At 49.3% G+C, this 20,621-nt stretch overlaps 1 protein-coding gene across 1 annotated transcript in view; it reads right to left on the bottom strand.

Annotated features, from left to right (window-relative positions):
• PDS5A (PDS5 cohesin associated factor A) overlaps window positions 1-20,621 on the bottom strand; it is an 831,005-nt gene that overhangs the window by 89,727 nt on the left and 720,657 nt on the right. Inside the window, exon 31 of the mRNA XM_069202018.1 lies at window positions 10,573-10,678. Within this exon, the coding sequence (XP_069058119.1) occupies window positions 10,573-10,678 (106 nt within the window). The remainder of the gene's footprint in view (window positions 1-10,572; window positions 10,679-20,621) is intronic.

Below are 20,621 nucleotides of genomic sequence, written 5' to 3'. Positions count from 1 at the left end.
CCTTAAATGACCTCACATCCAAAAGGATGCCCAAGAAATGTTTGAGGACAGCTAGCTTCCAAAAATCTTTTGATGACCTCACACAGACACACAAGCTCCTCTTATGGCTAAAGCAAATGAAAGGTGAGGTCTATATCCCTACAAGAAATGGACTAAACAGTGGAACACAGACCTGGAAGTAACCACTCCAATGCAGATGGACTCTAGAAATATTTCTACTTAGACAATGAAGACTCAACTGGGCAAGGTTTGTCTTATTGTCCTTCGTTTTTTTTTTTTTTTTTTTTTTGAGGGGTGGGGGAATGTAGGAAAGTACCTTCTTTTTGGCATGGCTACATGCACTTTTTGCCTGCTGTAAGTATGCTTTTTGAATTTTTTTTAATAGCCCTGTTTTTATTGATTTTATAAAGCAGAACCAACAAAAACAATACAGTGCATATTAATATGAAACATCACATATCTTCTCTGAGAACAGAGCACATACAAAGTTGGAAATGTGCATCAACAGCCGCCGAAGCAGTAATATTTCCCCACCACCTCCCCCACTGGATAATATCCTTATGAAACCAATCCATATGTACACTAATAGAATTTCAACATAGCCACAGTTTGTTGTCACTAATGTATCTGACATGTGCAATCCCATCACTTAATCGTCTGTATCTGCACTCCATTCAGGCCTTAAATCATCTGTAACAGTGAAACGTTCCAGTAAACTTCCCAATGCAATCAAGTCAATTGTTCCTCTGCAGCTCCCCATTCCAGTATATCTCGTATCCAGCAAGGAATGGATAGGCTCCAGGCACTCATCCAGATAATGTGTTTGGGATTTTCCTTCCCCGTGGTCTCTTTACCATGCCTAAGAGGCATATCAATGGAGTTGTTTCATGGCCCAAAACCGTGACCTCCTCAACCTTCCCAGCCACCTCTCGCCACAACTGCTTCACCTACCTGCAGGACCAAGCCAAATGTGGAAAAGAAGCGCCCATTTCGCCACATCTGGGACGCCTGTCTCCTCCAGTTGGGACAAATTTGTTCAGACGATTGGGTGTAATATACGTGCGGTGTACAAAATTTAAATGGAGAAGCTTAAAACTATTATTACATAAAAATGTGCGCACCAGTGACAGGGACGTAGTCCAATCAGTGTCCTCCATTGGATCACCTAGTTCCCGCTCCCATGCCCTCTGTGCAACACAGACTACACGTGTTTGATCCCCCCTTGAAAAGCTCTATAAAACAAGGGAATTAAATGATTCGCATCACCCCAATTTATCAGCCCATTCAACACCCTAGAGGATGGTGGGGAGACAGGGAACTTACACCAGATCTCCCGCACCACACACTCTATGTTGGCATACTACAGGAATTGACCCGGCCCCAAACCAAACGTGGTTTGTGCTTCCTGAAATGATATAAACTCCACGTTGGGGAGTAAGTCCCCCCCGCTACAAGACATCCCCCCGCTCTCCAACTTCCCATACACACAAAGTTATCCATTTGCCAGAAGGGAGCCAAGTCCCATATCTTGAGTTCCCTATCAAAGGAGGTATGTCAAATCACTTTCTTAATGGCTTGTTTCCAGATCCATGCAGTGTTTCTAACCAGATATGGAGCAGCTGTTTCCGATCGACCACCTTTCATCAGTATGTGTGCTAACGTGTCATTGCCCAACATTCCTTCAAACAGTCGCTTCTCCCAATATTAGGGATTGCTAACCCTTCGTCTTCCAGCTCTCTCTGCAGCGTGGACAGCACCACTCTCCTACAACGCCCGACCCACACCAATGAGATCAGTGAAGTGTCCAAACGATTAAAGAGCCGAGCGGTTAACGGAAATAAAGAATTTTGTACCAGGCATAGACACTGTGGCAGAAACACAATTGTTGCTATAGCCATCTCTTCCCATTACAGAGAGAGGCAGCTTGTTGCAGAACAACACTGTGTGCTCAAGGTCAATCACTACTCTTTCCACGTTATACGTCTCGTGCTGCTACAGTGTGAGAAACCCAGATACCTAGGTATCTGAAACTCTCCAGCTCCCACCAGAGCCGCACCACTGGCAAGTCCTCCAGACGTTTATCACAGAGGAGCCCCAGAGGGAACTTAGTCCTATTGACCTTAAGACCCGATACAGCCAAACTCCTCCAACACCCGTAACATTAAAGGCACCAAAATACTCGCTGCTTGAAGATATAGCAAAGCATCCGCATATACCAAAATGGTGTGGGTTATCTGTCCCACTCAAATGCCCCAGGGGGCCAATTCCTGACGCAGCCATACTGCTACTGGTTGCACCACTAAGGCCAAAAGAAGCAGTAAAAGTGGACACCTTTGTCTGGTGCCCCTACCAACTACCCAGGATTCCAACAGTTCCCCTCCCACCCGAACACGTACTGAGGGTGCAGTATAAGCAAGCACACCCATGCACAGTAAAAGCAAGCAAACCCCATTTCCTGCAGATCCACCAGGAGATAGCCCCACTCCACTGTATCAATGTCCTTTTCTAGGTCCAACAATGCTAGTGCCAGTTCGTCCTCCACACCGGTGTCATGCAAGACGTGCTCAACGAAAGAGGTTAAAGTTCGTACTATGTCCAGGTATGAAACCACAATTGGTCTTCATGCACCAAACCCGAACCACTCCATGCAGCTGAGTAGCCAATATCTTACGAAGTATCTTAGCATCACAATTTAACATGGTGAGTGGTCGGTAGGAGGAGGAGTAACCCAGACCCCCACAGGCTTGAGCATTAGACAAATAATGCCCTGGCGCAGGGACTCCGACAGGACGCCTGCACCTCCTCAAACACCGCCAATAATTTCTCTCACAGAAGGGGGGAGTATGTCTGGTAAAGCTCGATTGGGAACCCGTCCCCACCAGGGGATTTAGATTTAGACAATGCCTCCACCATCACACTCACCTCCTCCACAGGTATCTCAGCCTCCAAGTCTTGCATACTCACAAGGTCCAACTATGGGAGCCACAGCTGCTGCAGAAACTTTCCCAAATACTCGTCGGGCACCAATGAGCCAGCGCGTGACACTGCCAGGAAATGTTCCACCAGTACTTTTAAGATAGCTCTATGATTGATTGGTAACCTGTACTCCAGCAGCATTTCTGATATTCAGAATAGGGGGAGATTCCACTTCATGCTTTAGGAGCCATGCCAGTAACTTACGGACTGGTCTCCCTCCCAGTGTAGCCACTGTCTATATGATCTAAAGTGTTACTTTAGCCAGTGTCTACATCTACTGACTTTCCTATGTACTCAGAGCGGCTTCCTTTCTGCCTCCCTCGTTAATAGGGTCTGGTGCTGTAAATCCACTAAATTCCCCTCCCAGTCTTTGAGATCCTGTTCCAATTGTCTGAGCACCCCACAAGTGGTGCCTATACACACCCTTTTCAGGACGGCCTTCGTTGCCTCCCACTCCAATTCATGGCTATGTAGTCTTTAAGGGCAACTGCCAGTTTTCCATGACACACTGAGTCTGCTAGCAAATCTGGAGGCATGCGTCAACTATGTGTCATCCAGCCATCTGAACCCCACTGGAGCTGCAGCAATACCAGTGCATGATCAGATAGAAACCTCCTTAAGTGTGTGATATCCAACACCTGTGAGCAGTTCAGGCCACCCAGGAGCAATCGATCCAGACAACTGTAGTCTTAGAGTGACAGGTGTATTCCCTACTCTCTAAATGTAGCTCCCTCCACATGTCCCATATTCCCAAATTATGCACGACCACTGTGAGGGATCTCACCATTATTGGTTTAGTACCTTATTTAGAGGGGTCACAAGCTTTCTCACCATCCAATATACAATTGTAATCTCCAGTCCATACAATAGGAGAACCCACCCCTACCACCAGCACCTCAGCTATATTATCGTAGAAGCATTGATCATCTGTGTTGGGTGCATAAGTGTTGAGAACAGTAAAGGGGTGCCCCATCTAGCATACCCTGTAGGAGTATATCGCCCCTCCTCCCCACATCGGCTTCGCTGTAGACATGTGTAAATGGGACCCCTGTGCAACCCATATTGCTACCCCTCTTGCTAAAGAGGAAAAGGACGAGGAGAACAGTTGACCCCACCACTTCTTGGCAGGCTTTTGCGATTCATTCTCCATCATATGCGTTTCCTGTAAACAGGCTATTTGAACATTTTTCCGCAGCAGGAAAGAATAGACTCTATAGCGCGCTGTGTGGTTTTTCAGTCCCCTGACATTCCATGTCAATATATTAATCTGTCGACCCATGCTAGTGCTTTGTAGTTTCCATCCCTCGCCCACCTCCTCCCGCCCCACCCCAACCCTGCATTGGAAAGACAAAGTGAGTACTTATTTCACACCTCATATACAAGTATGCACTGTTGTTGTAACCATAAACCACATGCAAACATGCACTAACTAAATAATCCCCAACCCCCATTCCCACACCGGATAAACAGTAAAACAAAAACATCAAAGCATACTGTAGATCCATATTTGTAAATGCTGCAAGGACAACAGCCTAAAGCCCCAACACCCCAATTACGAGATTGTACCACAACAGTGGAGGTAATCATCCCCCACCACGTATGTTAACTACATCGTGACTTTATGCCTAATCAATCATGTTTCAAGAAAGACAATGCCCCCTCCACTATATAAGGTGGCCTCAAGGAGTACCCTTTCATTTTCAGATCCACTAGGAGCCTGGTGCCCCTCACTGTTCACTTAAGGAGAGTAAAGTTAACTGTCAACGGGCATCATCTCCACTCCCAGAAAAGGTTTTACAGTCAGTCCGTCAGACAGGCCAATGGACATCACCGCCATGGTACCATACTGTTGAATTTCAATTCTGCTGTTATCGCTGGTTCCTCGCCCTCTGTAGCCCTCCATCTGGCTCTCCCTGAGGCTCCTCCGATCTGAATCATCCAACCCAGAAACATGACCAGCCCGAGTCTACACCTGGTGCAACTTTGTCCCATCTCTCCAACCATCTCCAGACCTCCTCTGGGTGTTCAAAAAAGTGGGATTTGCCTCCCGAGAGCACATTTAAGCCCCCCGTAACAGTAACATGTATCTAATGCTCATTGCACGAAGCTTGGCCTTCACCTCCATAAATCCCTTCCTATACCTTGTTTGAATAGTCTGGATAAATGGAAATGTTGTGGTTTTCAAAAACAGCTTTGTCTGTTTCACGCGCAGCCCGTAGAATACAGTCTTGATCCTTATAGTTCAGAAGTCGTGCAATGATAGCCCCAGAGGGGCGCCGAGCTGAGGAGGCACAACTAAGGCCCTATGAGCTTATCCACCACACTGGACAGCCCAACTGGCTCTAGTACATCCCTAATCCAGCGCTCCACGAAGACCTCCATGGTGGAGCCCTCTCCATGCTCCGGAAACCCAGGAAGTGCACATTATTGCATCTGGACCTACCTTCAGCATCCTCCAGTCTCGCCTCCGCTATTGAAGTGACCTGTGCCATCTGCTTCCGTAAAGCACCAACCTCTGTCTGCAACTCCAAAACGGACCCATTCGCAACTTGACCTTATCAGATAGCTTCCGGAGATCCGCTTGGAGAAGGTTCACCTCCATAGCTACTGTTCTCTATATTTCCCTTAAGGGCCACCCTCGAGGCCTGAATTGCCGCAAGAAGTTCAGCTTCTGACGGTTCCGCAACAGCAGCTGCCGTGCCCAGATCATCTCCAGGCCCAGCCATTCGCGTCTGGCGCGGAGTCAACAGAGCAGGGGTAGTGTAGTGTTCCATGGTGTTCCCCTGTGATGCGGGCGTCTGCCTGTGCCGCCCCATCTCACCACCAGCCAAAAGAAAGTGGGATGACTGAATGTGTCGCTGCAGTATCCGGTCTGTAGGACCAGCGTTAGAATTCCCTTGAACTGTGACGCCCCCTAGTCAGGCCAGATCCAAGATCTATGCCAAGTAAAATACCAACTAAGGGCTGCTGTTGTGTCCAATCATCATGCCAACCATACCCTGCTTTAGCTGCTATTTCAATATAGGGTAAGGTCCGTGCTCCGGCACCACTACACCTTCATACCATGTTACCTTACCAGCACTGCAGAGTTAGTGCAGCTGGCATCCAGAAATGTCCATGTCACCACTCCAATTGCCATGTCTTAGTCTCCCCACAACCGGACAGCAACTGTCCCCGCCGGGCCACATCGCAGCCGTTCGGTCTCAACGAAGAGCCAACCGGCCCACCGCCGTCCACCTGGGCCCCCTCCACCACACTGTCTTCCGATTTCGTCCTAATAGCTCTGCACCTAGGCCGTCTGCCGGGATAAAGGGCCCGGGGATAGCCCTCCTCGCCCCAGCCTCGCAGTCCGCTCCTTAGGCCTGCATCAGCTCCAAACCCAGCGGCTTAGGTCAGGAGCTACAGGGCGCACTCAGTCCCACCGCAGCACCGACTAGCCCCTCCACTAGCACGAGGCCTAATCAGGGCGTGGAGCCCGCGGGGGAAGGCCGAGCGGTGGCCTCCCAACCGCTCCGCTGGGCCGCACTCCACGCGGCTGGCCACACTCCCAGCGGGTCCCAAGGATCCCTGAAACCCCTGACTGGGGGTTCAAGTCGCCACAGGGAACAGGGCACACTCTCCCTCCGAGGGGAGCGCCTAGAGTACCAGGCACATCAGGATGCCTGCATTATCAGCCTGGGATGGTGGGGACCTTCCTAGAAGCGTATCCCGCCGGCCATCTTGCTTGGCCAAGCCTCCTGTCATTATGCTTTAACTGTTTTCACTGGAATCCTGCTCACCGGGACCCCAGTGATTATGCTCTCTCCTAAATTTGGTTGCCTAGGACTTTGCACACTCCACAATTGGCAGACTGGTGCCCCCATATAAGTCCCTAATATATGGTACTTGGGTACCCAGGCAATCGAGGTACCAGGGGTTCCACATGGGCTGCAGCATGTACTGTGCCACCCACGAGAGCCAATGCAAAATGTGTCTGCAGGTCTGACATTGCAGCCTGCGTGAAAAGCTGCATGCAGCCTTTCATTACAGGTCACAATGGCAGGCCTTCCTAGCCCAGAGGGCAGGGTTTAAGTACCTGTGTGTGGGGACACCGCTACATGACCAGAGGTGCCCCTACGAACTCCAGCTCCATTTCCCTGGGCTTCCTAAGTGCAGGAAAGCCATTTTACCTGTGTACTGGACACAGGTCACTACCTATGTCCAGCTACATAATGGTAACTCCAAACCTGGGCATGGTTGGTGTCCAAAATGTTAGAATCATGCCCCAATACCGTTGCCAGTATTGTTTGTATGATTCCATGCACTCTGGGGGCTCCTTAGACCCCCAGCATTGCTCCTACCAGTCTTCTGGGGTTTTACGGGAAGCCCGTGCTGCTGCTTCACCAGCTCAGGAAGAGGAAGGTAATGCCCTCTTCCCTTTGTAAATAGGTGTCACATGGTGTAAGGGAATGCCTCCTTGGCATGGTTACCCCCTAACATTTTCCCTCTGCTGATGCTAAGTTTTAATTGAAAGTGTGCTGGGACCCTGCTAACCAGGCCCCAGCACCAGTGTCCTTTCCCTAAACTGTACCTTTGCTTCCACAATTGGCACAGCCTTGGCACTCAGATAAGTAACAAATGGTCAAAATGCCAGTCTCTGTGGACCTGACTGTCCAGGCAGTAATCTTTTGCAAACGTGTGCAGTGATGCCCACGTTGCTTCCCGATATATCCAGGACTGGGACACTGCATGCTAATGAGGTGGTTGCAGCATTATTCCTTGTGGAATGAGCCCTCAGTATGTTGCTTCTTGGCCAGTGTGTGGCTGATTTTTATACAGAGAATGACCCAGCACAATATGGTTTGTTTCTGTACTGCCCGACCTTTGTTTGCACCCACATATCACACAAAGAGTTGGTCGTCCACCTGGAACTCTTTTGTGCAGTAGAACGGCAATGCTTTTTTAGGTCCAGCTGGTGGAGTCACTCCTTTTCCTTAGAGGGATGCTGGAAGCAAAGAAGGTGGGCAGGGTGACAGTCTGATCCAAATGAAATGGGTTCACCACCTTTTGGAGGAAAGAGGCAAGGGTGCAAAGACCCACCTTATCAGGAAACACTGAGATATAGAGGCTTGGATGACAAAGCCTGGAGCTCACCCACCCTCCTGGCAGATGTTATGGCCACGAGAAAGGCTGTTTTTATAGTGACAGCCTGATGGGACTATTATGAAAATTGTAACAATGTAAATGTAAACTAATTTAAGAACCAGGTTTAGGTCCCACTGAGGCATAATGAAGGGCAAAGGTGGAAACATATATGCAAGCCCTTTAACAAACCTAACTACAATAGGGGGCTTACAGAAAGAGGGTTGGTCAGGCAGCTGCAGACAAGCGGATTGAGCAGACAGCCCACAAGAGTGCCCATAGCAGAGTCGTGCTGGGCAAGGTACAGAACAAAAAGATCATCAGAGAAAAGCAGAAAGAGGGTCCATAGACGTCTCTGTACATAATGTTACCAATGTTTGCCAGAGGCAGGATATATACTGTTTTTGTGGAGGAATGCCTGGCTGCCAGAATAACATTACAGACTTCAGGAGGAAGGTTAAAGGCTGTCAAACGTCGCTGCTCAATCTCCACGCATGAAGACAGAACTGACTGGTTTGGGTGGAGAACCCTTCCCTACTGTTCAACAGAAGATCCTATTAAAGGGGCAGCCTGATCGGAGGATCAATGCTCATTTTCAGAAGCTCGGAATCCCAGACACTCTTTGCTCAGTCCAAAGCCACAAGGATAAATTGGGCTCGGTCGTTCCTGATCTTCTTGAGAACTCTTGGCAGAAGTGGTACAGGTGAAAAGCGTACAAAGGGGCTTAGCTTCACTCTCTACAAAAAAGCGTTGCTGAGCGACTGACACTTCGGAAACTCCAACGAGCAATACTACCGATATTGCGTGTTCTCTTTGGAAGCAAACAGGCCTAACCAAGGCTCTTCCCACTGCTGAAAGAGTCCTTACGCCACTTCCAAATTAAGGCACCATTTGTGATCCAATAGGCACCAACGGCTGAGTTTGTCCGCCCTGGAGTTCAGAGAACCTGCCAGGTGTTAAACCACCAGGGTTATGCCCTGCTGTTCCAGCCATGTCCAGAGATGCAGGGCCTCTTGACAAAGGGTCCACTACCCCACCCAACCCTGCTTGTTGCAGTACCACTTGGCAGTGGTGTTGTTCAAGAACACCTGCTCTAACTTGCCCTTGATAGAGGGAAGAAAGGCTTTCAATGATAGCCAGATCGTCCGGAGCTCCAGCATGTTAATGTGGAGTCCAGATTCCAGCTGAGACCAGAGTCACATGATCTACACTTCTCCTAGATGGTCTCCCTATCCCAGAAGTGATGCATCTGTCAGTACTGTGAGGTGTGGTTAAGGAAGGGAGAGGAGCCTGCCTCTGACCCAATCGCGTTTCGTAATCTATCACTGCAGGTCTTTTGCAGTTCCCGCCAAGATCTGGAATATGTCGGAGAGATTTCCCTGATGCTGTGCTCACTGGAACTTCAGGTCCCACTGCAGAGCCAGCATAAGCCACCTGTTGCACTCAGGATGTCACAATGAAGAACACAAAAAAGTAATGGATGGAATCTTTGTGTTAACCTCAGCCACTTCAACACCAAAGATGCATTCCTCCATTATGAGCATGTTGGTGCCAAGGCATTTCTCAATGTCTACATGTGCTCCTGTGACTGCCATCACTTCACACACTCTGGGCTATCAGGTTCGTCTCATCTTTTCTCCCTGGAATTTCTTTCGATGGAGTACTTTCTGGGAGAATGCAGAAGTACAGTAGACGGAGTCTCCTCTCTGTCTTGCTCCTAGATATTCTTCTTCTCCTGTTGCGCATTCAGTCTTCCAACTGCCCTTTCAGGAGAATCCCTTCTTGGTCCTTAAGCTATCTACTTGCCATTTTCTGACATAACTTGCACTGAATGCAGAGTGAGTAGAGGAGTAAAAAACACAAACACAGTGTGGGTCTGTAGCAGTCTTCTTTTTCTCACAGAGAGGGCGCCTCACAAATTAGATGGTAACGTTAGAAAATCTTTGCATTTGTAGATGAAAAAGGCTGCTGTAGATGAACAGGCATTACCACAATTCAGGTTTTAAAATGGCTATCTGAAACAGAAAAAATGCAGTTAACACTACCTGCTTTATTTTATGGAGCTGACAGGTACGCTGAAAGTTTTTGAAAATGTTAACATCCACTGAACTATATCTCTATGAAGGTATATTGCCCCCACTCACTGGCAGAAATTATTCTACATTTATGAGTATCATTGAGGATCCTAAGACATAGAATCAACACCTCCTACCATGCATGCCAGCAAATGTCTGGATCGAACTGCCCTCTGGGATGGCTACAATATTTTGGCCCAGTGTCAGCCAGCTCAGAGAAAACAATAGTAACTGCTGACATTTTTGAAAACTAAGCACCCAAAACAGCCCAGGGTCTTGTGGCCTGCTAGGATTCCAATAGGTTTTCTAGTAAGTTATAGTCATGACTGACAACTGCATCTCATCCATCTGTAAAATTAGTTTTAGTAGTACACTTTTGCATGAACTTTATAAAACTTACTTTGTTTCGCACAGGCTCAGCCTTTACTGGTATTACTGTGATAATTCTTACTGGATTCTCATCATTTTCACTGATGCCAGTTTCAGATACCTCAGTTACCAAGTCTCTATGAAAGGAAGAACATACCTATTTTAGTCAAATATCAAATTAAAGACAAGAACAATCAAGATGTCGAGGGCAATGTAGAATAACTAATTTTCTTGGTGAGCAATAATACCATCTGCAGTCAGCAAACAGTATTTTTTAAATAAACCATTTTATTGGCATATTGAGATATGCATACATATTGTAACTAAGCAGAGTGTAATATGCTATTTATTACCATTGTCGAGTGTGGGAGGCGAAGCCTATAGTGGGCCGTGGATTTGCAATTGTAATAAATATTATACTCTTGTGTGTCTGCATACATAGCTTGTGCCATGGCATTCTTTGGTGTGCCTTTGTTTTAACAAAACATTTAACCAACACCAGGATTCCATGAGGTAAATTTGTGCAATTAGGTAAAACATTACAGTTTGCGCTTGACCATTGGGAGTAGGAAGCTGGCTCTCTATGAAGTGGACTAAAATAAGGTACACTTTGCAAAGAGTCAAAGCAATCCCGAGAGGTATCAGAGGCACAAATGACATCCCAAATTCTCTTTTTGGGTAGTGTGGTCGAGCAGTTAGGTATTATCAGAGGGTAGTGCTAAGCATTTAAGACACACACTCATACAGTAAGTGAGCTACTCAAAGAAATCAGTCACCAATTTATAAAAAATAAAACATACTTTTATATAAACTTTAACACCATGATCAGCATAGTCAGGTGAGTACTTTGAGATTTATGAATTTTTAGAGTTTTTAAAAGTGCATTTTTCAGGAAGCTGCAATGCAATCCCATGGAGAAAAACAGAAGCAAACCAGGTAGAGTACAGAGACTTACGGGGCCAATCTCCTGGACTTATGGCGGGTTTGAGGGAAGGTCCATCCCCACACCAACAGATCATCTCTGGAACTTCTGGTGCATCCGGGTGTTGAGCTGGGTAACGTTGTCGGGTGTCCCATTCAAGTCTATGGAGATTGGTCTGGTTACAAAGTTACTGTAGGGGTGGACTGCAAGGACAGTCTAGGGGAGCTCAGAGGGAGGTTCGACACTTGAGATCCTCAGGCACGTGGGGACACAGTCAGTGAACTCCTCCTTGGGATGTAGGGTGCGAGTGCAGAGGTGTCTTCTGGCATTGGGTCAGTACCGGAGTTCCTTGCTGTTGCAAGGAGGCCGCAGTCGTGGGCTGGGAGTCCAGTCCAACTAAGCCAACAAGTGGGCTCAGGTCTCATGAGCTGGGGAGACGTGAGGACATCCTTGGTTCTCTTCTCCTTGGTCTGGGGCAGACGGGTGCCGAGGTGGCCTAAGGCGTCGGGTCTTTGTAAGCCACTTGCAGGTGCTCGGAGATCTGCAGAAACAGTCTGCAGATACAGTTGTGACGTCCACAGTGGGCGAGCACAGGGTGAGCTTTTTTTCTGGAGGGCCTGGGGACCACGCTGACACAGTTGGCCCACTCCAATACAGGCTAAGTGGCTTGGGTGCAGTGGCAATATCCGGTGTCAGGTTTCTGGCGGTCCCGGTCCTCTCAGGCCTTTCTTGGGTGTCTGTGGATTCTGGGGTGCAGCTCCTCTACTCCAAGGGAGTTCCTCCTGGCGATCGGCGAAGCACTGGTAGCTCTCCCAGTTTCTAGGAGGCTGCAGTGGCAGGACAGGTCAGGTCAGTTGGTACTCTAGGGTTGGGTGCAGCAGGCAGGCTGGCTGGGTTGGCACCAAGTCAGTCGTGCTCCTCAGTTGTCAGGTTCAGCAGGCTCCTGGTCCGCTCCTTTTGTGTCCAGCAAAAATCTGAGGATCTGGATTTGGGATGGGGGGGGTCCTCTAAAATACTCAATTTAGGGGATGTGAAGGGTAGTAGCTTACCCTTGGGGTCATTGCAGGAAGTTGGCCCAGTGTGATGTGGACACCTATGGTGTTACACATTATACCGGGTCCAGGGAACCCTGATTAGACAGAGTTACAGTGTCTAGACAGCCAGGTCTCTCTGGGATAGCTGTGGTGAGCAGCCAAGACTTATCTAGAACGCATTTGAAGCACTTGCAATACCACAATAGTCTCATAGTAACATATCACACATGAAAGGAACCACACAGTGTTGCAAAAATAAAGGTACTTTATTATAGGCACACCAAACTTGACTACCAATGGTATACCTCCCTCTGGAGGTATGAACACACAAAATATACAGTAGTATGTACTCCGGAAAAGCATAAATTAGCAAGGGTCCTATGTGGGGGCAAAACCATATAATAAAAAATGGAATGTGAATGGGTGCCCTCCACCACAGTGTATGGAGTAGTTAGGCAAGGGCTGGGGAAGCGTGGAACCCCAGAAGGTAAGTACCTAGAAGATCCCCAGCGGCTAGGTGCAGAGAGGTAAGTTATCCAATTGTCCCATAGGCTAACATGGGGATGTTGTGATTGGAGAAATGCATAAACAGGACCATGCCGGTGGAACCCAAGGGCTGGGTGTGGAAAACCTGAAAAAAAAAAAAAAAAAAAAAAAGAGGACAGAGTCCAGTCCACTCAGAAGTGTCCAACCTTATGGAGCCGAAGATCTGGGTTGTCAGTGACGGATGAAGTCCAGCTGTGGGGTCCAGAGGAGCCCCTGAAGTCACCTATGAGCTGTCCCTCGATGGTCGCCAGATTGCAGATGACTCAGTGGTCAGAAGGACCACCAAAAAGCAAATGCAGGAGGAGCCGTTGGAGGTTTTGCAGAGCTGTGGAGGACAAGCAAGGTCCTGGAGACTTGACCCTTGAAAGGGAGTCCAGGCTGACCCCAAGGATGCAGGAGAGCCAGAAGAAGCAGTCAGAGCTCCCACAAACAACCCACTGGTAGTAGGCAGAGTAAGGCCCAGTCAGCACACCTAAAGAGGAGTCCCATGTCACTCACGCTGCAAAGAAGAGGTAAAGTGCTGGGGGCTGGCGCTTGTTGGAGCCTGAAGATCCCTTGGAGCAGGAGTCAACAAGCCGCAGGTACTGCAAAAGCTACGGTACACAGGGGTTCTGTCCCAGTGGCAGAGACCGTCTCCCATGTGGGATAGAAGGCAGAAAGGACCCAGGGGATCCCTCAGAACCACCACCTGTGTTGAAGAATCTTCACAGATCTGATGGACAGAAGATCCCACCAGCCGGACATCATTGCCTTAAGTGCCTGCGGCTGCAGGGGAGTAACTCCTTCTTGCTTCTTGGTGCAGTCGAAGTTTTGCCAACCCCAGAGGATGCACAGCCTTGGAGATGTAGCAGAATGCTGACAGTAGCCACGGAAACAATGTTGCAAGAGAAGCCTTCTAAGGTGGTGCAGTCTTGTGCGGTCCCTGTGTAGCCCAGCAGCAGCTCCAAAGGCCAGGAGCAGAAGATGTCTTGCAGAGAGTTCCTTGCAGTATCATGCACGACGAATCTGGGGAACCCACCCTCAAGGGATTCCTAAATAGCCCGAAAAGGGGTTTGGTCACTCTCTGGGGTGACCACTTATCAGGAGGGGTCACTGACGTCAGATACCTGACCTACTCAGTCAGATGCTCACAGAGGTCCCTGCACACCTTATTTCCAAGATGGCAGAAGCAGGTGGCCACATGGAGCAAGTCTGGGCACCACCCTAGGGGTGGGGATGGCCCGGGGAGTGGTCACTCCCCTTTCCTTTGTGTGTTTTGCGCCAGGGTGGGGACCACTGGGTACCTGGACTGGTGCAAACTGGATTACTCGGAGGGCACCAAATGTGGCCTACAAAGCAGTTCGGTGGCGCAGAAGGCTGCCCCTCTCCAGCCCAGTAACACCTATTTCCAAAGGAGAGGCAGTTGCACCCCTCTCCCAGCAGGAGGGCAGAATTGTGTCAGGGGGGCTGCAGCAGCATGGGCTGCCCACGGACCCTGAAAGACTGGTAGGAGCAGAACTGGGGGATCCTCTAAGGAACCCCCAGGGTGCATGGAATCATGCCACCAATACTGGACTCCGTATTGGGGTAAGATTCCAACATGTTTGATACCAAGCATGCCCAAGTTCAGAGTTCCCATTATGTAGCTGGACCACCAGTGGCCTATAAATAGATAAAATGGCTTTCCCGCACTAAGGAAGTCCAGGGAATCGGGACTGGAGTTCGTAGGGGCACCTCTGCTCATACCTGCAACAAAGATTCTTCTGGTTCTAGAAATAAAGTAATAAAGTATATTTTTGATACATAAAATTATTGGTCAGTAGTTAGTCATTGAATGTGTGCCTCATTTCTTGACAGCGTGTGTACCACAAATGGTTTGCACTACCCTCTGATAAGCCTAACTGCTCGACCACACTACCACAAAAGAGAGCATTAGTATTATCTAGTTTAGCCTGTGTAAAGTCTCTGGGGATCCACTGCACTCTGTGCACACTATATCTTACTTTGGTATAGTATATACAGAGCCAGCTTCCTAAATTAGTGACCAGTGTCTTACTGTCTGTAAGAATCAAAGACTTAGTAGGGGCATATTTGCTCATACATATATGCCCTCACTTGCAATTTAATGCACCCTGACGTAAGGCTGGAGGTCTGTTGTAGGGGTGACTTACAGATATTACAAGCAGTGTTTTAGAGGACATGGCACACAAGTTTGTGTCATGTTGCGTTTTCAATTTTGGGAGCGCCCTGTCACACAGCCTCCAATGGCAGTCTGCATAAGGTTAGTTCTGGGTCCCTCACAGTGGCAAAAAGTGTTCTGCACCTCTGAGGGGCCCTCCTCAGTACTCATGTCCTAGGTAGCAGGGGTACCAATTACTAGGGACTTATAGGGGACTGAACGGCTTGGTCATTTGGGGATCAAGAGGCCAAGTGTCTTGTTTTGGGGAAGGAACACCGGCACTGGGGACCTAGTTAGCAGGAACCCAGCGCACTTCAGTCAAAGTTCCATGTAAAAACCAGGCAGAAAGTGTGTGTGTGAAATTGTTAACAGAGGAAATTAACTTGTGCTTCTGATGCATAAATCTACCTGTAGATTCCTCAATTTTTTAATAGATTCTCCAAGCAACAGTACACCCAGAGAAGGGAGCATGACCCACGTCCTGAAGAACTGAGAGGGCTAATTGGCCATCCCTTCTCATTTTGAAATCTAAGTAATAGACCTCGAAGCGAAGACCAAGACGCTGCTTTGCAGATATATGCTGTTTCCAGAGCAGTGGAGGCAGGGCATTGGAGCTCTTCAAAGGCTGGCCTCTAGAAGCTTCTCCCCACTTCAAAGGCACAACTGGGTATGAAAGAAGGACTTCAGAAACCAACTCTTCAGTACACTTCTGGACCTCTGGATATCCTGCCAGGAAGAAGCACTACTGTGCTGCTACCATGACTGCCACTCTGTTGGACTGTTGCTCTAAAGGAACTACTGCCCTGCTGTGCTGCCCCACTGCCTGTGGAAGAAGGACTAGACCTGCAACTTCATCTTGAATCCAGGATCTTAAAGTGACTCAGGGAGCTTAGTCTACACTGGCCTCCTGATATGATCCCCAGGTGCATAAAAGGCACCCCAAACAGCTCCTGGGCCCAGCTGCAGCGAGGTATTGACCCCAGGTGGTGCCTTCCAGGTCCTGGACCCTTGGTGTTGCTCACAGGTTCTTTAAAACAAGTGTTTGGGTTCTTTGTGACCGCAAATAAGCCAGTTCACACGCTGCTCGCACCAAAAAATAAGCGTTTTCCTACACAATGCCTAGCACATTTGAATGCAGGTAACGACCCATCTAGAGATGGTTCTCTTCTGCACTGCCTGACCTTTCTTCCCACCCACATACCCAACAAGAGTTGATCATCCACCCTGATCTCTTTGGTACAATCAAAGGAGAATGGCATCTTCTTTCTCTGTTGCATTCCCTGACACACCCCCAGATAGGAAATTAAAAAGACTGGATAATTTGGGGAAGAAAATGTTTTCTTCTGCCAGTCTAGAGCTGCGGTCAGTAAACACTGCATGCGTTTTGGGCTGCTATTCCCATACTCTGGGATACGGTTGTGCAAGTGCAGCCTACAGTTCCGGGAGAGACCCAGACTGTCTCGTTCGCAGATGGGAGAGATGCAGCCAAGTTCATAATCTGCTGTGGACTGGATACGTCTGACTCTCTAAGCAGATCGGTTGCATAGATGGTGGCACTAAAACATCATGCCTGGCTGGGAACATCTGGCTTCTCAAGGATGTCCAGCAAACGTTGATGGATGTGCCCTTTGATGGCACCTGTCTATTCGGTGACAAGGTGGACTCTGCGCTTTAAGGATTCACAAGTAACGGCCCGGTCCCTTGGCCTCGCACCTGGCCCCAGACCCCACAAGTCTGACTCTCACATGTTTGGAAGGGGTCCCCAACCGCGTCCTCTTCCACCGAGCCATCGACCCCACGCATGCTGTACAGCCCCTGCATGGATGCGGGATGCCACGATCTCGGGGATCAAGGAGCATGAAGCACACTGACCCTGTGGGCAGATGTAATGGCCACAAGAAAGGTGGTTTTAATGTCAAAAGCCTGAGAGGATAGTTATGGAGAGACTCAAAAGGAGCTCACAATAAGACAGTAAAAAACAAATTCAAATCCCATTGGGGCATTATCAATGGCGATGGAGGAAATATATGAGTAAGCCCCTTAAGGAACATACTAACTGTAGGAGACTTAAACAAAGAGTTGAGAAGGTAATCTCAGAAATGCAGAGAGAGTAGACAGATAACCTTATAGGGTGCCGGAAGCAGAGCCCTGCTAGGCCAAAGAAAGTATAAACAAATGGATCTTGGAAAGAGGGGCAGGGAAGGGCTGTGCAGCATGCCACAATTTTTTTCCAATGGGACGCCTGGCTGCCAAGATGGCGTTACAGACTTCTGGTGGAAGGTCAAAAGCCTTCAATTGTTGCCGCTCAATCTCCACGCAAGGAGGCAGAGAGTGGACAGGTTTGGGTGGATGACCCTCCCCCTGCTGCTGCGACAGAAGATCCTCCCGAATGTGCAGTCCGATCGGAGGAGTTATGGCTCTGCTCAAGAGCTCGGGATACCATACTATTCGTGCTCAGTCTGGAGCCACCAGAATAACTTGGGCCCAGTCTTGCCTGATCTTCTTCAGAACACTAGACAGAAGTGGTATGGGCGGAAAGGGGTATAGGAGGCCTGAGCTCCACACAAAACGAATGGCGTATCAAAGAGAGTGCCGCCTTGGAAACTCCAAAGCGCAAAAGAGCTAACATTGAGCGTTCTCTACAGAGGGGAAGGGATCTAACCAAGCCTCTCCCTACTGCTGAAAGAGACCTTGCGTCACCTCCGGATGGAGACGCCATTTGTGATCGACTATGCATCGTCTGCTGAATTTGTCTGCTCTGGCGTTCAAGGAGCCCGCCAGGTGTTGAACCACCAGGGAAATGTCCTGATATTCCAGCCACGTCCAGAGACAAAGGGCCTTGTGACAAAGAGCCCATGACCCCACTCTGCCTTCTTTGTTGCAGTACCACATGGCGGTGGTGCTGTCCGTGAACACTTGCACTGCTTTCCCTTTGAGAGAGGGAAGAAATGCTTTCAATGCCACTCGAATTGCACTGAGCTCCAATAGAATGATATGTATCCCGAATTCCGCTGGAGACCAGAGGCCTCTGATCTCTACCTCTCCCATGTGGCCTCCCCATCCCAGGAGTGATGCATCTGTCACTACTGTGAGGTCTGGTTGGGGAAATGAGAGGGATCTTCCCTTGACCCAAACTTGATTCATAAGCCACCTCTGAAGATCTTTTGCAGTTCCTTCTGAGATCTGGACATTGTCGAAGAGTCTCCCCTGATGCTGCGCCCACTGGAACTTCAGGTCCCACTGAAGAGCCTGCATATGCCACCTGGCCTTTTGAACCAGCAGGAGGCTGTGAGGCCCAGCAGCCTCAGAGTCATTCTCACCAAAATCCAGGACAGAGGCTGAAACATCGGTATAGGCCGAAAATCCTGGACTCGCTTTTCGGGAGGATAAGCCCAAAATTGCACTGTGTCCAAATTAGCTCCTATGAAAGGGAGCATCTGAGAAGGAGTCAGGTGTGACTTCTGCATGTTTATAGTGGACCTGAGCAAATGCAAGAGGTTCCCCGTGGTCTGGAGGTGGGAGACAACTTTCTGGGGCGTATCGGCCTTCAAAAGCCAGTCGTGAAGGTAGGGGAAGACTGGGACCACCAACCTCCGCAGATGAACTGCAACCTCTACCATCACCTCCGTGAACACCCGAGGGGCGCTGATAAGGCCAAAGGGGAGCATGGTGAACTGAAAGTGCTCATGGCCTACCATGAATCTTAGGTAACGTCTGTGGGCCAGCAAGAAGGGGATGTGAAAGTATGTGTCCTGCGAGTCCAACAATACCATCCAGTCTCCCGGGTCCAGGGCAGATAAGACAAGCCAGCACCTTGAACTTCTCCTTTTTGAAGAAGAGGTTGAGGGACCAAAGATCTAAGATAGGACGAAGGCCCTTGTCCTCCTTTGGCACCAGAAAGTAGCAGTAGTAACAACCACGACCTACTTCTGATGCAGGGTCCCTCTATAGCTCCTTTGGTCAAATGAAGGTGGCATGGCTGGAGGAGAAGACTCAAAAGGGAGGGAGCAGCCCTTCTGAGCAATATGAAGTACCCACCTGTCCATGGCAATGGATCTACAGTGGGGCAGATGATGGTGAATCCCACCTCCAACTGGTTCCCGGTGTTCAGACTGACTAGGAAGGTTTGGAGACTGAGGAGGAGGCGGTGGACTGGGCGACCCACTGGCTCCCTGATCCCTGAGATCGTGGGATTCCACGTCCACGCAGGGGCTGTACAGCATGCGCGGTCGATGGCTCGGTGGAAGAGGACCCGGTTGGGTGCCCCTTCCAACCCTGTGAGGTGGACTGGTGGGGCCTGGGGCCAGGTGCGAGGCGAAGGGACTGGGCCATTACTTGGGAATCCTTAAAGCGCAGAGTCCGCCTTGTCTCCGAATAGACAGGTGCCGTCAAAGGGCACATCCTTCAATGTTGCTGGACATTCCCAAGAAGCCAGATGTTCCCAGCCAGGCATGATGTCTTAGTGCCACCGTCGATGCAACCGATCTGCCTAGAGAGTCAGTCGTATCCAGTCCACAGCAGATTATGTACTTGGCAGCATCTCTCCCATCTGCGATCGAGACAGTATGGGTCTCCCCCGGAACTGTAGGCAGCACCTGCACGACCGTATCCCAGAGTATGGTAATAGCAGCCCAAAACGCATGCAGTGTTTACTGACCGCAGCTCTAGACTGGCAGAAGAAAACATTTTCTTCCCCAAATTATCCAGTCTTTTTGATTTCCTAGCTGGGGGTGTGGCAGGGAACGCGCCAGAGAAAGAAGAAGAGGAAGCCTGGATCACAAGGCTCTCAGGCGTGGGGTGTTGGGTAAGGAATTACGGATCTGTTGGCACAGGCTGATGGCGGTGGGCATTCGTTCTATTCACAGGAGCCCCTGTGCTGGGTCTGGACCAAGTACCCAAAAGGACATCCGTCAGTGCCTCATTAAAGGGGAGAAGGGGTCTTGATGTGGAAGACCCTGGCTGAAGCACGTCAGTTAGGATGTTACACCTAACCTCCCCAGAAGGTAGCTCAAGGTCCAAGACCTCAGCCGCCCTTCTCACCACCATGGAGTATGTGGCGCCCTTCTCCATAGAAACTGTAGGGGGAGAGATAATACCAGTGTCAGGGGAGGTGTCTAGACCACTGGCATCACCCAAATCCTGCACCCAGTCCATTTGGGGGTCCAGCTAGTATTTTAAAGGGTCTGGTGGCCCCTCTAAACTCTTCCCCTAGCCATACATGTAAGTATAAGGGTCTGGATCAACCCTGGAACCAGGAAAGGCCATAAAAAACGGAATCGGCGTCAAGTGACATTGTTCCGGCTCCGTATCGTCAGCTTTGAGAATAGGATCGACGTTGATTGTGGGCCCAACCGAGACCGTCGAAGTCTGACCCCAACGAAGGGGAAGGTCGCTGCGGCACGACCGGCGTCGGGCGGATC

The sequence above is a fragment of the Pleurodeles waltl genome, chromosome 1_2 (assembly GCF_031143425.1).
Source record: "Pleurodeles waltl isolate 20211129_DDA chromosome 1_2, aPleWal1.hap1.20221129, whole genome shotgun sequence".
In the NCBI taxonomy this organism is placed as follows: domain Eukaryota; kingdom Metazoa; phylum Chordata; class Amphibia; order Caudata; family Salamandridae; genus Pleurodeles; species Pleurodeles waltl.
The sequence above is the reverse complement of the archived record's forward strand: the minus strand, read 5'-3'. Positions and strand labels throughout refer to the sequence as shown.